Source organism: Malus sylvestris, chromosome 2, assembly GCF_916048215.2.
Source record: "Malus sylvestris chromosome 2, drMalSylv7.2, whole genome shotgun sequence".
In the NCBI taxonomy this organism is placed as follows: Eukaryota; Viridiplantae; Streptophyta; class Magnoliopsida; order Rosales; family Rosaceae; genus Malus; species Malus sylvestris.
The window spans coordinates 15,964,952-15,982,416 of NC_062261.1; the positions used below are offsets into that span (position 1 = coordinate 15,964,952).

Sequence of the window (17,465 nt, forward strand, 5' to 3'; positions counted from 1 at the left end):
AGATTTGAAAATATGAAAACTCGTCAAAGATAATTATGGTTGTTGTGAAGAGATAATATTATCAATAGTTATGTTATTCTGATGTTTTGGTTAGTAGCTTTGTAATTATTATCCACCATTTGTTCACATTTGTGAAAGACACTTCCTCACATGAAATTTTACTTCACCATTGGTTTCACTATTAATTTTTTTTCCTTATACCAAAATACCCAAGGGCTAACATTCTTTTGTTGCTATGGTGCCTATATTTTTCCAAGTTAAATTTCGAATACGTAGATAAAAAGTAAAACATCTTCTTATTTAGTATTTTATTTAGCTCAGTTGATCGCACGAAACATCATTCTGCATTTGCTCATTTTTCTAATCCAATCTTCAAGACTATTTCTTTGTATTGTCATTGTTTCTAAATACGTGACCAAATAAAATATCTTCTTATTTAGTATTTTGTTTAGTACAGTATAATTGATTCGCACGAAAAATCACTATGCATTTGCTCATTTTCTTTGGAAGAAATCTAATCTTTAACTTCCCATTTCTTTGTATTGTTTCTTATTTCTAAATACGTGATAGAAAAATCAACAATAAATTAGAAGACAAAAAAAAGTAAATAATTTTACAGAATGATAGAAGAAAAACGTGAAAATCATTTTCCCTTAAAAAAATCTATTGCATTAACCAATTTGGTGAAATTATTAGTTTGAAATATATATATATTTTTAACAAATTAGTTTGAAATTTTGAATACTTTCAAAATCACGAGGCAAACAAGACCACCTCAATTTTCAGGCTGACATAATTGAAGCTTTCACCACATGGCATGGCCCAATATGCCTGTTTTCAGAGATAGGAAATACCAAAACAGAATTTAATAGGGTTTCCAAATCAGAAATTTCTTAAAGCCAACGATAAAACAGAACTTCTCTCCGAAAATCATATATATACGTGTCCATTTGTGGGTATAATTTCAATTATTTAGACACGTGTTTATCTATAATTGATGAAAGTAGGAGCCAACTAGTGTCCTTTCTATTGTATTTCGGAATATGGGACATTTCGATTTTTTTTTGAACAAACGGTATTATTTATAATAATCGAATGGTAGAGTAGGCTAAGCTTCATAATGAACTGGCAATAATATGATTCAAATTCTCATTTGGCGAAAGTCAAACTTACTTTCACTTACAAGTGAAGAGCAATATCACTAGATATTTGTACTAAATGGCAATTGTTTTTTTTTTTTTTGAACAAACGATATTATCTACACTAAGGGAGGGGTGGACTTAGCCTCACAACGGGCTGACAATAATATGGTCTAAATTCGTTTTTGAAGATAATCGAATCTAAGACCTCTCACTTACAAGTGAAGAGGAAATTAGATTGTAGTACTAAGTGACAAATGACAATTGTTAGAATTTAGATCTTGTTCAAAAATACAAAAAAAAAAAATCAAAATATTTTATTATCCAAAGCTCCGTAAGTTTTGTTACCATTGAATAAAAAGTAAAAACAGCATTGAAGGCAAAGAAGTGAATTGCTTGCTCTTCCTGGGCATGCATTTATGAGCGATCACATGGACGCCATAAATATACAAACCTAAACGAACGAAAGCAGCAAGGAATTAATTCCGAATTCCTCACCCTTTCAAAACATAAAACCCTAATCGCATTTAAAGCAGCATATCAATAAATAAATATAAAAAAGAGGTTCAGAAATCAAAACTGCGTTTTTCAAGGAGAGGAGGAGGTTGGCTGCTGCTAACTGCTAAGCGGCAGGCAATGAGGGGTTGGAAAAATCTTGGAGTTGTTGAGACCATCTACGAGGAAGAAGACTATGAATTCTCTTCGGCTTCTCCTTCTCTCTCCCCTGCCCTCTCTTCTCCTTCAACTCCCCTCCACTCCAGAGTAGAATCATGGTAATTACATAATCTTCCCCTTTTCACCGCTCTACGTTCCGGATTCAAGCTCTCATCTTCTTCTTTTGAACACTATGTGTTCTATGTTCAAACATATCTCTCTTTGATATAGTTTAGAGTAGTAATATCGTTTGTGACAAATAATTACGTAATACTCTGAATTTTTTTTTTGGATTATGTAATACACTGATAATTTCTTGTTTTTGTTTTGTGTGTAATTTTTAGGTCTCGGGCAACAGGGCAAAAAGCGGAAGTATTAATCCGAGTTCAGGGAAAATGTTTCCATCTGCACAAGGTCTGTGACAATTCCCTCCTTAATTATAATTAAGCTGTTTGTATTTTTATGGGGTTTTTTTTTTCCAGTTTTTTGGGAGAGATGGATTAAAAAGAATGAAGGACAAGAAAGTATTTTCCATTTGAGAGAAAACGATGAAATTACGTTCCAATTTCTGCACATTTTCATCTTGCCAGGTTGAACAATCAGAAGATGAAATTTGGATTTGTGGGAAATCATACCGTTGAAATTGGGGTTGTTTGATTTGGAAAAATTTTAGGGACGAGATGCAAACTTTTTCTTATATTAGACTGACAGAATCCCCACTTACTCCATGTGGTAATCCTATTTTATTTTTTGACGAGGCGATATCGCCGGTACGTTAAATTAAATTATAAAAAATGATATTCTTATCACATTTCTATATCACTATGATAGAGACAACACCCATTTTTATATCACTATGATGGAGACAAAACCCATATTAGTTGGTGGCATCTACCTTTATTAGAGAGGTGGAAATAAATATGATATGAAAAATCTGGTAAGTGTAACATTACTTTAAATTATTTTGGTTTACGAAATGACAAATTCAAATATGAATGCAAACGTGTAAACACAGGCATAACTCACACTTGCATCCCTAGTTTTTCTTCGCCAGTGCTATTCAAAAGCAAGAAGTTTGGGATTAAGTGTCATTAGAGATCTATGAAGTTATGAACTTCCATTGGTTTTTTAACCACCAGTTGGCCTCATATATAAACACATATTGTATTCCAAATTGTCCAGTGATTGGATTTGTAAAACTAAAAACTATGCATCCATCCCTTGATTAGTCAAAATTTGTCGCTTAATTAGAGAAGGGTACTGTTAGGGAGATTAAATTTGTAAATAAAATTTTGTAAACTAAATGATATGAAAGTTGATGAATGGATTATTATTTAAACGTTGATAAACGTGCTCCTTCATATTAGTGACACATCATTTTGTTTGTAAATTTTGTTTACAAATTTAGTCTCCCTAACATTACTCATTAGAGAATGCAGAAGCATAAGTTTAATTAGAGTAATGCTTGGAAGACCAAATTTTTTAAATCAAATTTGTAAACTAAATAATGTGGTTGTAGATGATTGAATTATTAATTAAGTGTCGATTAACATGCTTATTTTTTATTTGTAACACATCATTTGGTTTGCAATTTAGTTTAAAAAATTTGATCTCTCTAACATTAAACATTAAGCACTCTTATAGATCTAGATCGGCTAAGTTTTTTCGAAAACATGCCTTTGCTTTTAAGTGGCTCGAACTCCCTCGCTTTATTTCGTTGGATTATTAAGCGCATGCCCAACTGTTGAATTCAGTAATATATACCATATATTGATGTATGAACTTTTTATTTCTTACCATTGCAAAATGCTTAGATTCCCTATAAATGGAAGATGGCTATTCAAATAATGAACCGAGTAATGCTATTCATACCATGTTTTTGTACCACATTTTCATACCATCTTAGATGACATTTGATGTGGACAGTCATATTATTTGAATTAATCATATTTTTAAGAGTAAATTACACTTTACCACCTCAAGTTTGAGGTTTATTACAATCTCATACAACATCTTCAAAACATTTCATTTTCATACCTCAAGTACTATTTTATTTCAATATAATACATTTGTTACATTTTCCATCCATTTATCAGTTAAGAGCTAACGTGATTGTCATATTTGTGCCATGTGACAAAAAAATAATTTTTTATACATTAAAAATATTATAATAATTTATTCTAATAAAAAAATCTATTGCATTAACCAATTTGGTGAAATTATTATAATAATTTACTCTAATAAAAAAACTAGTTAATTAAATAACAATTGTGTTATACGAGAAGTCTTTCTCATTCATTTCCTTGGATTTTGCAAATTTTTCAAATGATATAACTGTCCACATCAGATGTCACCTAAATTGATATGAAAATGTAGTATAAAAATATGATATGAATAACATTAGTAATGAACCACAGAAAAGAAAAAACAATCTGTCAATGTTTTTCACGTTTGACTGTTTGAGTACATGCTAAATAAATTAGCCACAAATGTGGTCCATCGTCTTTCTTTTTCATTCTGCTTTTAATGCATGCATGCATGCATACATACATATATATGCATATTATTTGCCAGCTACTGATGATGTAAGTGATTGTATATATACTAATTATATCTCTCATTTTTTGTTAATTTATAGGATCCTCTGACATCAAGAAGCACATATTTAAAACGTCAGCTAACGGAAATAGTCTCAGATTTCACGATGCCTTTAAATATTTCAGCCGAAACATTCACTCTCGTGGCCGAATTCTGCTACGGAGCTCACCTCGTCATAACGCTGTTCAACGTCGCTGCTCTAAGGACAGCAGCTGAATTGCTTGAGATGACGGAGACCGACTACAATGGCGATGACAACTTGCTCCACTTAACAGACACCTACTTCCACCAAGTAGTTGCCGTTAATAGAGATTACGCATCTGTTGTCTTCCGTTCGTGTCTATCTTTGCTTCCTGAAGCAGAAACAGCAGCGTTCCTTGTTAGCAGGTGCATTGAGGCGTTGGCTCTGTCGAGCGAGGGTGACAGCGGTGCTGATTGGTTGAACGAGGTTATAACGGTGTGCCCAGAGGATTTTCAAATAGTTGCGGAGGCCATTCAACGCTGTTTTGGAAACCACGACGTTGTTTATAAGCTCGTTGATCTTTATCTTATGGTAAGACATCAATCACTTCACGTTTATTTTCTTCTTCTTCTGTTAATGCTATGTTTTTCTTTGTCCTTTCCAAACTGCAAGTGGCAAGTTAGCCACCTAATTAGAACTTAGTGGAACGTGAACATTAGCTAGGTTTAAGTTTGTATGTGTATATATTATGTGTTATGCCATTTTGGTTAAAACTATATGGTGAATTGTATTGTCCGAATCGGAGTTTTTTAGTTTTGTTAAGTAAACTAAAGAATTCTGTAGTTGATATAGCTTCTCCTGTGTATCCATATCAAAAATGCTACATTTCACAGAGATACAGTGGAAAGATTACAGAGGATGAGAAAACTCAAATATGCAGTTCAATTGACTGCAGCAAGCTCTCACCACAACTCCTCCTTGAGGCAGTCCGAAACCCCATAATGCCCCTCCGGTTCATAGTCCGAGCCATGTTGATTGAGCAGCTCAACACTCGCCGCACCATTTTCTCCGCAGCAGCAGCAGTAACTGATCACACCCAAATCCAACCTCATCACCGCGACCATGATGGTCATCATCACCGCGACAATAGCAAACAAATAGAGCCCATCGCAGTCAACACTCTAGGCTCTCTCCTTCAACGTGACACAATGCACCGCCAATCTGCGCATCTCAAGGCCACAATGGCGGCCACAAGCTCGCGGATACAAAGTTTGGAGGAAGAACTTAATGGCATGAAGATGTTGCTGCACGAGTGTCATGAGAAACAGGAAAGAAACATATTAATGGACTCGGGGCGTAGGTCTTCGAGCTTCCATTTTAGCACTAGTGAGAACAATAAGATTGTAAAGGGTGACAAAGCATCTGCTTCTTCGGCTAGTTTTCGGATTATCACTAGTAAGGGATCGGTGGAGACAACTGGTGGGACTTCTAATTGGTCTTCTTCTTGCAAGGGGACTCCGAGATCGACCAAGAAAATTAGTGAGAGGTTGATAATTGGATTGAAGAAGGTGTTTAGAGTTTCGGGTTCGGCTAAAAAGCTCGTCAAGGAGAACAATGTCTATGGGGATACTGGACGTGGATTCGAAGACGGCATTGCTAAAGATATTATGGTGATCAAGTAGGGTTTTAGATTTTGATTATATCTCATATTTCGTAGCTAGCTGATCATCATGAGACCACTTTTCCATTGCAGATTTTATTGAGGAAAAAGAAGCAGTTTTATGATTCAATATTTCAATATCTTGTTGTAGAGAACTAGTTATGTTATCCAATTAATACCGACACCATTTTTGGTGTTTGTGAAATCCGTGGAATTCTGGAATGGAGAGAATGTTGCAATTTACAAATGACTTTTCCACTGACTAGGCGATTTTGTGATCAAAATTACGTGGAGGGTGATGGTTGGATTCTTTATTTAATAGTTTAGTAAAAAATCCAATTATCAAGCGTCACATGATGTAATCCACAAAAATGATCTTCCTAGTATTTTCCTTTATAGAAAGGCACACGTACCGAGTACACCCACCACATCAAAATTATCCTTGGCACACATTGCATGCCATAAAAACACTTGAGAACATTCCACTCATTGCCCAATTGATAAGGCAATTGAGTTTAATCGCCTTGGCAACAGGTGCTCCACCGGTTCAAAATTGGAAGGCAATTGGGCCAAGGGCCCTTTCTCCTGCCCTGCCTATTCACGCATGGGCTTGCGCTTGCTGACATCGGCACAGAGCTTGGGTTCCACCACTTGCAACCCACCAAGAGCAAGATTAAAAGTTCTCAGCAGTTGGATTTCCAACGTTAAAAAATTTGAAAATTTTGGGTTGTGCAGTGTGGCACAATTTGGCGCCTCTGATTTAATTTTTTTTTTAGAAATCAACGGTCATGATTAACCCAAAAGAAAAAAAATTACCAAAAACACAAATTATTTTTAAAGAACACACTTAAACAATTTAATTATTATTTTTTATTAATTATACTTGTTTGTAATGCTATGTTTGCTTTGCATTTAAAATTAAATTATCACAGTTAAATAGGGAATTTTATTTCAAAGAACAAATTTACTTGGTACACAATTACAAGGCATACAAATTAAAAAAAAAATATTTGAAAAGCAATCGTCATTGCCCTTCCTCTTCTTAAACTGATGGACTTGAACAATGACAATTACTGTTTAGAGTGAATACTAAAGACAATTTCACTGCCCTTACCCTTGCCTTACCTTTACCCTCTTAAAACGGGTGGAGTTACTCTAACATCGCACATAATGCATGCCATAAATACTCTTGTCGTAAAAGGCTCAAATAATTTATGGCATGCATTTAGGGGTAGGCATAAAAACCGTGGAACTACAAAACCGAATCGAACCACGACAAAATAAATCATAAAAAATCGTGTTAACAAAAAAAAATGTCAACGTAGGTTTAAGAACCGGACCAAATCGTTCATATCGGTTCTGGTTTCGGTATTCATGTTGTATAGGTGTCACTAAATGAGCGGTGAAAACCAAACTGGTTTCACCTAGTGCGACTGCATGGGAGCATTTCTCAATTTGACATTCATATTTCGATTTCATTTTTTTATATAAAGTGATCTTATAGTGTTTAGTTACATCTTTTTTTTTCCTTTCCCTTTTCCTATGCTTTTTTTAATCTCTTGATAAGTCTCTTTTGGGCTTAAATATTGTATTCATACTAACATTTTTACTGCATAGTAGATGTATTTGCATGTGTTGATGTATATATGTATTTTGAATGTTATATGTACATTTGAATTGTGTTTCTTTTTTTGTTTGCTTGGTGTCAACAATATTTGCATTTTGATTTAGTATTTGAACATTATATTTTATTTGTAACATTTTTTTTTTGGTCAAATAATAGACTTTGTTAAATTAGATTTTAGATTAGCCACCAGTAATGTTTGAACCCACGTCGTCATGCAAGGGCTCAACATATTTCCACCACTATGGTAAAGGGCCACTTGCTGTTTTATTTGTAACTTTGTATAACCATTTTTGAAATCATATTTGAATGCAAGCATGCAAAAAACAAGAGAAAAAAAAAAGTAAACTTTGAATAACATTTTGATTTGGTATTCAAACGACTTAGTATTCGGAACTGTAAACCGGCACAGACCGAACCGAAACCAGTGTGGACCAAACCGTATGCTTTTAGTAATAAATTTAAACAAAATCGCACCGAACCGTTGATATTTCCCGGTTCCAGTTTCATTTCCATTTTGGGGGTGGAACAACACCGAACTGCACCATGCCCACCCTTACATGCATTGGCACACCATAAGTAGGATTATCTTCCCTCCCTTTCCTTCCTCTCTCATTTTCCTCTTTGTATTTTTCTCTATAAAGAAGTCAACATAAGATGTTGTCATGGCTTAATCGTAATTGTTCAAATTGGAGGGGTGGAAAGGAAAGAGAATTTAAAAGGGAGAGAATCATTCTCCGACACACCATAAATGATACAAATTTGCAATCACATCACTAAAATGGGGTGCCATAAACAATCACGACACTAAATAGTGTGTCATAAAATGTAAGATAATACTTAGGTATTCACTAGTGAATACTCTATGTATACACTTTCTGATTTGGCCCAAAAAAAATTAAAAGTCACGTGTTCCTTGTTTTTTAAAGCCCAAGAAAAATTAAAAGCATGTCCATTATTTTTTAAAACAACAAAACATGTGTTAAAATATCACAAAATTAAAATGAAAGTACTCACTAATAAGTACCCAAATATTATCCTAAAATGTAATATGCTACCTATTTAAGGATGAGGATCATCTCCGGATCCTTTTAATTTGTGAGGACCCTAAGGATCCTCGCATTCTATCTGTTCATCGTATATCGCGTGCTAGTTTTGTTAGGTAGTATTTGTGTTTAATTTTAAATAAAAAATTAATAATAAATTCTGGCTACACGATGTACGATGAATGGATAGGATGTAAGGATCCCTATAATCCTTAAAAAGAGGATCCGAATGGGATCCAAATCGGATCCAAATCCCTAGTTAAGGCATTAAATGCACGCCATATTTTCTCTTCCAACTTCATATTAAAATGTTACATTAAACTATCTTTTCAGAACATAACAATTGCATTAAACTCAAGTACAATGAGAATCATGAAAGAGGACATGAAAACATATATCAACATTAATCAAGAGTGCAAACTTAGCAAGTCTGTGATAATCTCTAGGAAGAACAAAATGAAAACTCAAAAGATCGAAAGCTCAAAAGATCACCGTTGAAACTTTGCACTACCACAACTATTGTCACCGAATTGCTTTCCACAACCACATAGGACAAGTCTAGATTAGATACCAACTCTAAACCTACATACAACACTATTCCAAATACAATAAATCCAAAAAGAATGTCTAAACGAAAGGCCAAGAGTTGCCTATAAAGGATTGTTGGGGTACTTTTAGGTTGAGGTGGACTTGGGCTTCGAGAACGTCTCATGTCTCCCTTGGTATGGATTCGTACCAAGTCCTGGAATATCTCAAAAGAGTTAGCTTGTCTTAGGAAATACCCCGGTAACATTAACGGCTCGAAGATAACATGATTGATTAAGATAATGACTTGCTCAAGTGAAGCGTGATGTGGAAGCTAGAAGATTATTGGTTTAACATGAAAGAGAAGGGATTTGCATGGTTGTATGACATTCTTGACTGGATAATCTGGGCTTTCCTAGGGTGACAATAAGGTTTCTAATGGCTGGGATCTTTAATGGAAGGCTATGGAAATTAATAAGATTGCATGGATGATGATGATTGAGGCTTGGATAATGTTTCTGGGCTAGATAGAACTATATGGGCTTATTTCCTGGATGGTTCTCTCCTCTGGGTTTTCTCTATCTCTCTGTGCTACTTCTCAATCTTCTATCCATTGCCTTTAATGGTTTCCCCCTCTCTTTATGTAAATGAAGGGTTTTTCTCTAGGCTTGAAGGGAATCTCCCTTTGTGGCTTGGTATTTCCTTCATTTCTCCCTAGCCCTCTTATTATTCCTTTTTTGGTGTAAGGTAGTTGCACTATTGAGACCTGCAGTATGCTTCTTCTCAAGGCGCGACTTTCCTAGGGTGGCCTTCCTTAAGCGCTACTTCTGGTAGCACGCCTCATGGATTTCACACGTTGGTTGTTTGTGCAAGCTGGGAAAGGAAAGTCAGCATTAAATGCCTGACTTGATGTGCTTAGCATGCATTTAATGCATGAATCTAGTTTAGTCCTAACTAAGAAGGTTGTCTTGCTAAGGAAATGGGTAAACTAGGTTAGTTCTCTCTCAATGTTGCCTGCGTGAAATGCAAAGGGTATGGGTTTGAATCATTGGACCCCTAAACAACCCAAAGTTTTCCACAGCCTTGATTCCATGTAAGCCCAGTAACCTTCCGTAACTATCCACACCACAATCTACTTGACAAGCCTCGAATATATGACTTGGGCTTTACATGAATAGTGACTAGCATGAGGAAGCATGGTGTGATGAATAGGTATGAGCATGGTGTGATGAATAAGCATGAGCATGGCGTGAATATCCGTCCTAATCATTATGGCATGACATGTATATAAATATATTTCTCATCGATCTCGTGCCTTGGCATGTGTTTGGGCTTGAATGTAGGCTTTGCATGACAATTGGGCCTTAAGACTTGGTTGGATTGGTGTGTGACATTTTTGGGCCCCAACATTAGCCCCTTGATTATTTGGGCTATGAGAATTCTTGAGTGGGTTGAATAATCAACCCAGGCCCGAGGGATTCCTTTTTTGAATGTGGGTCTCTTGATGAGACTCTTCCTCTTGTCGTGTGGTAACTAATAACTCCCTGCCATTGTACTCCTTTACTTCCCGTGCACGTCCCATAATATGGAGAAACTCTGGGTATTCCCTACCTTCACTTGGTAACCATTACTAACTGCTCTTCTCACTAAGACAAGTATTTAATTTATCCTTGCTTTTTCTCTCATCCTTTAATTCTCATTCCTTTTTCAAATCTTTCATAACTGATTTTCTCTCCAAATTCATCTCTGCTTTCTGCGCTAGGTTATGTCATCCCGTTCGTGATTTTCCTGCTCGTGACAAGGTCTTCCTCAAGTAAGGAAGTATTTCTCTTGACACTTTTGAATTTTTCTTCTTCTTTCTGCTTTCTTTGTTTGCCATGATGACGAAATTTGGCATACATTTCTTCCTTTTTATTATGCATTCCAAAGATTTTGGGGTTTTAGCATGGGCGCACAAGGGGTGTAGTTTGTTCCTTCAGGAAATCGAACTCAACTCCTTAGGTAATCATATTGCTTCGAAATCTTGTGTGTTCACCTTTTGTGATTTCTTTCTTGCTTTTCATGTGTACTGCACAATTATCACGAGCCTAGCTTGTTCGCATGTTAGTGCTGCTTGAGTAAGATTGATTGATTTATTGCATTGATCTGCTTAACATGATTAGCTTGACTGCATATAGCCTGTTTTTGCTTAAATATGCGTGTATCATACTTTCTTTGGCTACATCTTTTAGGGCTTTGATAGGATGGCATGTGTAGGGAAAGATGCATGTGTTTTGCGTGATAACATGTAGGGAAAATAGTCTCATGTTAATGTCTTAGACTTTTGCATGAAAGACTTTGAATTTTATGAACGTACCTTTTTGCTTTCCTAGAGTGTGCTTGCTCGTTTTCCCAGGGTGTGCTTGTTTGCTTTCCTAGGGTAGATCTTTTATTGTGCTTCACTTTGTATGCTTGTACATTTATTCCTGCATGTTGCATTGCTTGTAATATTTATGGTTTAACGTTTGCTTTCCATAGGTGCGTTATGGCTATGGAATTAATAAAGTGTCTAACTGCGGTGGATGGTTCCTTCACTATTGGGGACCATCTTCAACGAGGCAGGCTACCGCCTCCTCTTGGTGTTCATAACAAAGCTTTTAAGGAGGATGTGCCTTCCTTAGACTCGGTCCCTCCTATCGATCTCAGAAGCATTTCCTGGTGCTGCATCAAGAGTGAGTTATTTCCCGTCGTGTCGATCCACTTTGAGTTCTTCTACGGTGAGGCTACCAGCTGAGCAGATTGGGTGGATACTGAACTTGGCTTGGCGAACCAGTGTGCAACCTTGACAAGGGCCAAGGTTTTGGACGCCATTTTTATGACCAAGAAGCAAGTTGTTCACCTTGAGCCTGAACTTCTTCGCTATGTGGTTAGGATGTGGATTTCAGAGACCCATACCTTCATTTATGCATGGGGAGAGTTTACACCTATTCTGGAAGATGTTGCCAATATTATGCATCTTCTGATTGCGGGTATTGTGGATTTCTTCCTCTATATTTTTTATCTTCCAGACATTGATACTTTTGATATTTTGAAGAAGGGTGCCCTTACTTCTCCGAGCAAGGCTTTTAGCTTCAATGAATGGATCAAGCATTTTTGGCAGAAGAAACAAGAACTAAACTGCCAGTTTGAGGCTATGTTGTGTTTGTGGCTAAGCCGCTTCATCTTCTGCAATGGCGAAGGCACTTTCAGCCGCCAAGTGATTCCCTAGGACATGGTGATTATGCGCGATGATATGGTCCTACTGGCTTCGTTGTTCCTCGGGCTTCTCTACCATGAGTTGGACTAGCTTCATTCCCTTGAGGGGCAAGTTGCGGTAGTGCCACATTAAAGAGTTTCCTTTACGTCAACTTTCTACAAATCTTTCTGTAAGAGAGTATTAAGGGTCTGAAGATAACCCCTTACCATTTCGGTTCAACGAATAATCGTTATGTCATTGACTCATTCTCTTACTCGCCCAAAAAGCTCTCGCTGGCTTGCCGTTGGTTTAGGAAGATTTCGGCAAAGAAGCAGGACTTCTTGGAGCTTTTAGATGATGTGAGTAGCTTTATCTTTCGTCAATATGTGTCGATACCTGAAGGTTTTACGTTTGTGATGTTTTTTAAAAGGTTGATTGGCTTGCTGGTTTTAAAAGCTTTTCTTTGCTTGGCTTGATTTTTGCAATGCTAAACTTGACATTGATTTTGCATTGTTAGGCTTGACATTGATACGTTTGATTGCTTTGAAAAAAGCTTAATTTGCTTGACTCGAATCGTTTTGCATGGCGTATTGGCTTGGCATGTTGCCTGAGCATTGCTTTGAACCACTGAGTAGTTTACTTGGCATTGATTTTGCATTGCTAGGCTTGGCATTGATTTTACATTGTTAGGCTTGGCATTGATTTGTTTGATTTCTTTAAAAAAAAACTTCATCTACTTGACTCAAGTGGTTTTGTATGACGTGTTGGCTTGGCATGTTGCATGAGCATTACTTTGAACCATTGAGTAGCTTTCTTGGCATGGGCTTTTATTGTAGCCTTATCATGATTTTACCCTTAGGGCAACTTGCTTGGCATGGGCTTTTCTTATAACCTTGGCTTGATTACTGCTGTAGCTTTTTTAAAAGAAATGCTTCTAGTTACTCTTGCCAATGTAAAGAAATGAATGTACCAAAGATTTTGACAAAATGCTCATTCATTTCATTAAAATTTGGGGTACATTAATCGTTCGATGGCTTTACAAGGCCTCATAGAGTAAACAAAATGATCATTGTATATAATGAGCTTGTTTTTCTAAAATAAGCATGAGTGTTTTAGCAGTAATAAGGCTTTAGCCACTTTACATTGATAAGCTCCGTTAACATACCTTCCTTGACTGATATCAAGTAGTAGTAATGGCTTCGATAGGCTATTTTGACCATAAAATGACCTTCCCAGTGCAAGGCAAACTTCAAAGGTCCGAAGATCTGCCTACTTATGTGCTAGGTTGTCCTGAGGACAAGATATCATTCCTTGAAGTTGCGTGGCTTGATTGTGCAGTTGTAGGCTTTGGTAACTTATTGGTGGTATAGGGCCGATTTTCTAGCTACTTCCACTTTTTTCCTCAAGTAACTTAAGGTCTTTCCACCTCCAGCTAGCGAATACTGTAGCATCCCATTCCACATTGTTGAATGTTAAAACTCTTGCCATGGGCATCATCATTTCCATAGGGGAAATAGCTTCAAACCCATAAACCAACGAGTAGGGTGAAAAAACCGTAGCATTCCTTGGAGATGTATGATATGACCATAGGACCTCTCGGAGATGCATTATTTAGCCCCTAGCGTAGTTGTGCACCATTTTGCTTAGAATCCTTAGCAGTGTCTTATTTGTGTCTTCGGCTTGACCATTTTCTTGGGGATTATGCAGCATGGAACGACGGTGCTTGAACTTGTAACCATTGAGTGTGGCACTTACTTGTTTATTCACAAAAGGTGTTTCGTTGTCGTTTACTATCTTGTAAAGTATCCCAAATCGGCAAACCATGCATTCCCTGATGAATTTAGATATTGCTACTCCTGTTGCTTTCCTGAAAGGGATTGCTCTACCCACTTTGTGAAGGACTCAGTGGCTATTAGGATCCATAAATGGCCTTCGGAAGTCGAGTTGATTGTTCCTATCAAATCGAGCCTCCAAGTATGGAATGACCATGGGGTACGCATATCTTGCAGTAGTGTTAGAGGCTTGTGGATTAAGTTTCTATGGACTTGGTATGCATGGCATCTCTTGACTATGTTGTACTTGTCTTTCCTCATGGTTGACCAATAGTATCCCAGGCTCAGTAGTTGCTTAACACCTTCTTTCTTCCTTGGTGCTCGTCGCATTCTCTAGCATGTACCTCCTGCATGAATTGTGATGACTCGGATGGCCTAAGGAATCTCAATGGTTCCTCATTGAATCATTTCCGGTATAGAGTTGCTTTATCCATGAAGTATTTCTTGGCTGTCCTTTTTAGTTTGTGTGCGCCCTATTGCTTAGCAGTGTTCCATCGATGAAAAAGGTCATGTATGGGGACCTCCAATCATCAATGCTGGAAACTACAAATGCCTCTCTCGGAGAAAGTGTTTTGTTGCATTTTGGACATTCGGCTTGGATGCATGTGGCTTGTTGCTTCATCTCTGACGAATAATACCATTTCATTTGTAGTCAGCGATAAAGACTTGCTACTTGGTCGACTCCGCATATAGCTTCATGAATTTCGTGCAACCATTTTTGTACTTCTTTTGGTCTAAGACATCGGGTTAACACTGATGCTTGTAAAGTGTCCCAGCAACGTTGATGTAATCCTTAAGATATTTGATGTTGAGCTATTTGCTTGGCTTGGAAAGTTCCCTTTTGACAGTTTCCCTCAAGTCATCATCCTCTAACCCTTCATTTGTGAATGTTGCATTAATGGCTGGGCCTTCTTTCTGATTATAGCAATGTTGGGTTGTTCTTCGACAAAAGTAAGCTTCGAACCTAATGTGGCTTGGGCATCCGCATATCTGTTGGTTGTGCCTGGAATATGTTACAACACCACCTGTTTGAAGCTTGCCATGCGTTTTTCGGCCATAGTGCGGTATAATGCCAATGTTATTTCCTTTACTATGAAGCTACCAAATTCGAGTCCCCTATAACTCGTATCCTTTTTGCACCCATTTCCTTGTCTATGGAAAGGCCCATGACAAAAACCTTATACTCCGCTATGTTGTTTATGCACGGAAAACTTAGCTTGAAAAATGGGGTAGTAGCTTGGCCTTCTGGATTAACAAGTATAATGCCAACTCATCCTTCTGTGTCTGTGGAATAACCATCGAAATGCATGACCCATAGCTCATTTTCCACATCGGTGGCAGCTACCTCTGGCAGTGTACCAAGGATTTCTTTGGAAATTGTGGCTTCTTCCTTTCGGGAAACAATGCTAACATGTCTATCACAACTTGGCCTTTGATAGCCTTAGACGTCATATTTATAGTATCGAATTCGAAAAGTGGGAGCAACCAATAGGTCAAATAGCCAGATAGTATGGGTCTAGTACCTTATTGGGTCAGACTTTACCATGCAGCTTGTAGGCTAAGAAATAGTGGCACAACCCTTGTGATGCGTAGATAAGAGCTAAGCTAAGGCATTTCGTCTTCTGACATAGTAGAATGATGCTTCTTCCTCAGCTAGACTGTCTTAGACAAGCAGGGCTTCTACAGTGGTGTTTGTTGCAACTAGGTAGAGCTTTAGCAGAATGCCCTGGACGTGTCTTCATGGTAGGAACGTTGGTGACTAGTTGTTGGACTCATTGATAGGCTTTCGGTGCATTCCTTGGTCCATACAAATTCCTTTCTTTTCTTGGGCAGTGGGGTGAAGGCTCATGTTGTTGCTGCTAATCCTAAGATGAAACACCGAATGTATGACATCTTCCCTATCAAACTTTTCAGCTCTTTTACGTTTGTTAGGGGCATGAGAGTTTCGATGGACGCACCATGTCTGGATCTACATCGATGCCGCGCTGATGCATCAGGAAGCCTAGGAACTTGCCCAAGGAAACACCGAAGACGCATTCTTAGGTTTTATCTTAACCCATATGCTCAGCATTTCCTCAGCACTTCCTAGTGCCTTTTCCTGGTTTTGGATTTCACGACGAGGTTGTCTGCATAGTCTTCCCTTTTCATTTCTTATCATGTCATGAAAGATTGCCATAATTGGTCGCTGATAAGTGGTACCAGCATTTTTGAGTCCGAATGGTATGACTATGTAGTAAAAGTTTCCCAATGGCGTACGAAAAGCCATCATCTTAGCATCCTTGGCAGACATCTTGATTTGATTGTACCCACTGAAGCCATCCATGAATGACATCAGGCCTTGCCCTAAGGTTGAATCGATCAAGATGTCCATGTTGGGTAGTGAAAACTCATCTTTTAGGCATGCTGCATTGAGATGTCAGTAGTCGATGCATATCCGGAATTGGACAATGTTCTTCTTCTTTACTAGGACGATGTTGGCTAGGCAAAGAGGGTGCTTGATAGGCTTGATGAATCTGGTTGCCAGAAGCTTTTCTACCTTGACTTTGATTGTAGCTTCTATTTCCAGGTGGACATTCCTCCTTGGCTGCACTATAGGCTTGATCCCATGTTGTGTATTTAGCGTGTGGTATACTAAATTTGGATCAAGGCCTGACATCTCTTCATAACTTCAGGCAAATACGTTATTGAACTTCTTTAGCAAGCTGACTAGTTCTTTCTTTTCCTCGGCATATAAGTAAACACTAATAGAAATCATTATTTGTACAGAGGGATCATCGCTGAAGTTTACCTCTTCAAGCTTTCCCGCCACTATAGTGGATCCACCTTGCATGCATTTTGGCGCATGCATGATTTTTTGCAAGGATCCATCCTCGACAGCAGATGCAGGCATGTCTTCAGTTTCCTTAAGGACATCACTTACTTGGTATGCAGTGCCCCCATACTTAAGGCTTTCCCTCACAATATGGTCAGGTAACCCAATCCTTCATAAGTGGTAAGAGACGCGGCCGTCAGGAAACACAACCGTAGAGCATTAAGGTGGAGTGTAGACAAAGACATTGACATTTGGCTATATACGTTTTCCTTTTTCCACATTAGCGAGGAATTCTTGGTCACTGAGATCTCGAACATTTTCCTAATGGGGTAAAGGTATCCTTGAGGCCTGTGATATCCCACTTTCAGCACTTGAGAAATCATTATAGAACTCGGCATC

General features: G+C 37.6%; 1 protein-coding gene across 1 annotated transcript; it reads left to right on the forward strand.

Annotated features, from left to right (window-relative positions):
• The first annotated feature begins 1,669 nt into the window (after nucleotides 1-1,669).
• Nucleotides 1,670-6,218, forward strand: LOC126604821 (BTB/POZ domain-containing protein At3g49900). The gene is made up of 4 exons (XM_050272138.1): nucleotides 1,670-1,912; nucleotides 2,138-2,207; nucleotides 4,432-4,944; nucleotides 5,247-6,218. The coding sequence occupies exons 1-4, from the start codon at nucleotides 1,776-1,778 to the stop codon at nucleotides 6,033-6,035; spliced, it is 1,509 nt and encodes a 502-aa protein (XP_050128095.1). The 5' UTR covers nucleotides 1,670-1,775; the 3' UTR covers nucleotides 6,036-6,218.
• Nucleotides 6,219-17,465: the final 11,247 nt, after the last annotated feature.